At 49.5% G+C, this 4808-nt stretch overlaps 1 protein-coding gene across 1 annotated transcript; it reads right to left on the reverse strand.

Moving 5' to 3' along the window:
- Window positions 1-2161: 2161 nt before the first annotated feature.
- Window positions 2162-3508, reverse strand: LOC6494429. Its single transcript, XM_001960302.4, has one exon. It carries the CDS (start codon window positions 3328-3330, stop codon window positions 2320-2322), a length of 1011 nt encoding a protein of 336 aa, XP_001960338.1. The 5' UTR covers window positions 3331-3508; the 3' UTR covers window positions 2162-2319.
- Window positions 3509-4808: the final 1300 nt, after the last annotated feature.

Genomic DNA, 4808 nt, shown 5'->3' on the forward strand with positions numbered 1-4808 from the left:
GCGGTTCAGGTGGGTGGCTCTGCCCTCCCAGGAGCCAGTCACCCACCAGTAGCGCACGAAACGAACGCATTTCTATGCACATCGCACGAATATTTCATAAATTTCATTCAATTTTTATTTAGCCCAAGAAATATGAGCCATTGGAGTAGATGGGGCTGGGACTGGGGCAGGTCCCTGGGCCTGGGACTAGCAGAAAAAAAAGGACGCAGCAAATCCTGCACCGGAAATCCTCTCATTACGCCAGACTTGTAATTAATCTTTGGGAAATTAAAAGCGAAGCGAAAAAAAGATAACAGGAGAATTTAGGAAAAACGCTGAAAACTTTCAAGCCCATCGAGCGGGTCTGGAGGAGATCTCTGGAGGAGATCCGGTTCTGGGGTCCGTCGAAAGGGTCCAGGTTTAGGATGTCTGCGATTTGTTGTGTTCCGTAAATATTTGCAAATGAGTTCGAAATTAAGCCGGTTTGCTGATTTTCCCCGGTTCTAAACGGTCTAATTAGTTTTTCCCTCTCAGAGTGGTGGATGGTGGGGGCCATTAATACTTGGAATTATTTTATCAATATTTAAGAAGAGGTATGCACAAGGAGAAACCTTATAACTCTGAAGAATCAGAGCCATTGCTTACTAGAAGAATAGCCCTCAAAGGCTGCAAGGATAATACTTGAGCTAATGATATAATAAATGTAAAAGAAGCCTTCTTAAGAAGTGTATCCTTGAAGTCGCCTATGGGGATCTTAGTCTCCCACCCATTCGTTATTTATGACCGGACTGAAGGCAGTTGCCAGCTGACATCTTTGGAGCGGACACCAAATCCCGGAGACAGCCTGACAGAAGCTGGCTGCCGCAGAGATTGAACGGCCGGGAAGGACGAAGGACAGGCGTACATAAATTTTTGTAATTTCCATCTTTTTTTCTGCCTTATTCCGAGGCGGGATGGCCGGCTTTTGGATGTCAGCTCAAGTCGGGCCAGCAGCAAGCTGTGTAAGTCGGGCCCGGGACTCAGACTGCCAGCTGTGTCTTTGGTTTCCATTCTCATCGGTTTGTTTTCCTTCTTTTTTTACTCTTAATTTTTTGTCTCGTGTTTTTTTTATGTTTTATTTTGTATTTTTTAACGCCTAAGCTGGAGGGGAGTGCTGGGAGCTGGGACTTGGGCGACACTTGAGTGACGCCTTGACTGGCGCCATCTAGCGACTGCCGGCTGCGCGTGCATAACTTGCGTTTCATTATAATGAGATTATCCCTTTTGCTTGTACAATGCCACTTTCCTGCCACCCCCACTCCACGCTCTGGAGTGGCACATTTCCATCTTCGGCTCAAGAACTGCAACAGCTGTTTGTGTTTTCTTATTTAAATTATTTCTTTCCCTTTTGACGGCTCTTGTTATTCGGAATTCCTTATCCGCTCGTCCTGGCTCCTCCAGCCCGGCCACTGCAGGACGCCGACAGGATTATTTGGATTGGGATTTGGGTCTTATTTAACTCGGGCAAATAGCTCCTCCCGTGGGTAACTAATTGGAACCGAGCGAGCTGAAGACTTGGAGATGGAGCGGAGGAAGGTTGCTTTGAGGAAAGGTATCTGAGAGATACTTTTTCTGTCTGAAGCCAAACTGTGTAGTTTATTAACTCTCGCTTCATCAGATGGGCTATCTATTGTAAACGGATAAAAGACCACCTTCGAGGCTTACCCCCAACCATCACTCAACATGCCCGACTCGAGCCCCGAATTATGCAAAAATGTGTGAGACACGCTGGAAAAACATCGATTGACATGCGTCGTTGTGCGTTCATTTGTCAATTTATGTTGTTTTCCCCAATCATTTTGAATATTTAATAAGACTGGGTCACGGCAAGGCCAAGCCCCCAGCACAGAGCCCTAGCCGCCAGCCCGAAGCCTACATGCTCATGTTGGAAAACCAATTAGAGCCGCGGCTGGCGTTGCTTAAGCCAGAGCCCCAGCTAGAGCCGGAGCTATAGCCACAATAACGCTAACACACATCAGCTAACAAGATCAAATCGTGTAATAGGCCTCATTACAACATCGTTTTATAAATAAAATGTTTGCAGAGCTGGAAAAAAGGTGTGAATGGAGCGGTTAAGAGGCACATGATCTCAGACACCCACTCCCCCGACATCTCTCAAGACTTTTCTCCAAACACTGCAGACTTCAAGCCTATTCTCTCAGATTTAATGACAGTATTTTCAATGGATACTACTACTCATAGGTCATTTTCAACAGGTTTTTGTGGAAATTTAGCGATTTAGAGAGACAGTAAAAAAAAAAAAAGAAAGTACTCCGCACCTAGCCTATCTGACACAATACACTAACGCTTCTCGTGGGGCTGGTGATTCTGGTGGTGCCTCCTCGGCTGAGGATCGTAGTTGAGGACATCGAACGTCAGGATCTTGTAGAACGACACCGACCAGCCCGCGTCGTCCATGCGGGGCAGGATGCGCCCCGTGAACGGCAGGGCGGCGGTGGCGGGGTTCTTCGCGGACTTCATCTGCTCGATAAACTGCCGACTGGGTTGGGGCGGGGGAATACTCGGGGCCGGGGCGTTGGCCAGCGAGTGGGGCGAGGGCGTGGCCCGGTTGTTGAAGGGGAAGGGCTCGGCCGGCTGGTTCCTGGCCGACCGCCGCGCCTCGGCCGTGTAGTCCCGCCGGAAGCGGATGAAGATCTCGGCGAACACTATCCGGTGCGGCACTGCTACCACGTCCGGGGGCGTCTTCAGCTCGTTGTCCATCCGGCGGATTATCTCGCTGACCTCCACAACCTCGGTGGCCGTGTCGAAGTCCTTCGTATTCCGCAGTCCCACAAACAACATGTCGATGAAGGCGTACTTCCGGCCGAAGTTCTGGCGCGTGGCCACCTTCATGGGGATGGCGCGCCGCAGGTGCTCCCGCTGGAACCGCACCAGCTGCAGGCGGGTGTCGTTCCGCGACAGGAGCATGTCCCGGGTGATCTGCTGGAAGCCCACGGGGGTGGTGAACTCGCTGATCTTCTCGGCGCTCTGCTGCCGGATTATGTCCGTCATCACAATGGCCGCCTGCTTGGCCCCCTCGACGAAGTCCGGCTCGCTGAAGTCCCGATCCCACAGCCATTTGAGCTTCCACAGATTAAACTTGGTCACCAGATACTTCCACGGATTGTGCAGATACACCAGCTTCGGGATTATCTTCCTCCGCTGCTCGTGAGCGGCGCTCTGGCGATCCCAGTCGTGGAGTGTCCGGTGGCGCAGGGTAGCAGGATCGCCGGGGAAGGTCGGAGGACCATGGTGGTGGTTGCTGACCAGGTGGTTTAGTGTGCCATATTTACGTAGAATTTTAAATAGCATTGCGACTCCTAAAGAGGGACACTTATCATTTTTGTCTCCAAATTGCCGTCGTCTGTGCCCCGTAAGAAAAAGTTGCGAGAGTTGTGTCTCCGAACGAAAAATCAATATAAAAAGTAGGAATTTTGACAACCACAGACGAACCTAACACAAACTACCAAGCCTGATTGTTCTTAAAAAATCTAAACATATCTCCCAAGCTGGAAGAGGTATCTGATTTTCATTTCTATGATTGGCACATCAACCTGCTGGAGATTCATGTTGCTGGTTGCCTCCAAAGTCGGGTCGGCGGGGAAATTTATAGTCGTAGTCAAAGTTGAAATCGCTTTTCGGAGGAGGAGCTGCGGAGCCATCCCACGCGGAATTTAGATGCACCAGGTAGCACCTCGGAGCTAGCAAATGACTTGCCAAGATCGTAAAGCATTATTCCGCCGATACATAAATTATATTCGGACGTGCGTGAGTGTGTGAGGGCCGTGTGGGCCTCTTCTTGGACTTTTTCCCATTTCCTCCAAGTGGCCCTTACCCAAGGGGCATGGGGCATGGGGTCCGGGGTCTGGGGGCTTCACGCAAACGACATAAAAATTAACAATGAAACCGCCGAAGAGTCGACATGAAAAGCTCCAATGCAATTGTTGCGCTCCGCGGGAAGATGAGTATTTAAATGGCGCTCCGAATTCAATTATGTGTGAAGGTATTTAATGGAAAATTAAGCAGAAGTTGTGGCAGTGATGCGATTTAAATTCGATTAAGCGTCTTGCCTCAGTCTCACTTATGGGGAATCGAAGAAACAAGACACCCATTATAGGGAAATGTGGTAGTACGGGTGTGTGACTCGATACCCGATTCAGAGGAGGAGCCCCCGTCCCCAGACTGCTCGTTCTAACGCTCTCAGTTTATCAATTCGATATCCCGAGTGGCAGGGGCCGGGGCTGGCTGATACAGGCCTGCCAAGTTGACACAATATGCGTGGTCGTCATGGGCCATGACAGTGCAGGAAAACTCAATGAAAAGATTCCCAAGGTAGAGAGATGTAATCGTTTCTTATGGACCGCTCGATGGCGGCAGCAGAAGAAGCAACAGTAGATACTGAGCTAGTGGGCAGTGGATAGGGGGAGAAATTCGGATTCAAATTCGAATTCAAATGAAAATAAGTAACTCATTCCGATGCGGTTTCCCGACCTCTGCTGGCATCGTTTATCTTGCTGCTCATTAAATCATTCAGCTGTCAATCATTTCGGTTGCGGTTGTCTCGGGATTCGAGACTCGAGGCTCGCCTCTTGGAAGTGAATTCCGGGCTTTGTTTTTCTGTCCAGACGCTGCAGTGTCGAGGTGACCGACCACAGTTGTCGGGATAATTATATAGCCATTCGTAATGTTCTAAACGGGAATGCTTTGTGGGTCTATTAGAAGTGGCTTGGATCAGAGTGATTGATGGATTAGTTGGACTTGGTATTACTTGCCGAACTCTTATCCCATTT

Source organism: Drosophila ananassae, chromosome 3L (assembly GCF_017639315.1).
Source record: "Drosophila ananassae strain 14024-0371.13 chromosome 3L, ASM1763931v2, whole genome shotgun sequence".
Lineage (NCBI taxonomy): Eukaryota > Metazoa > Arthropoda > Insecta > Diptera > Drosophilidae > Drosophila > Drosophila ananassae.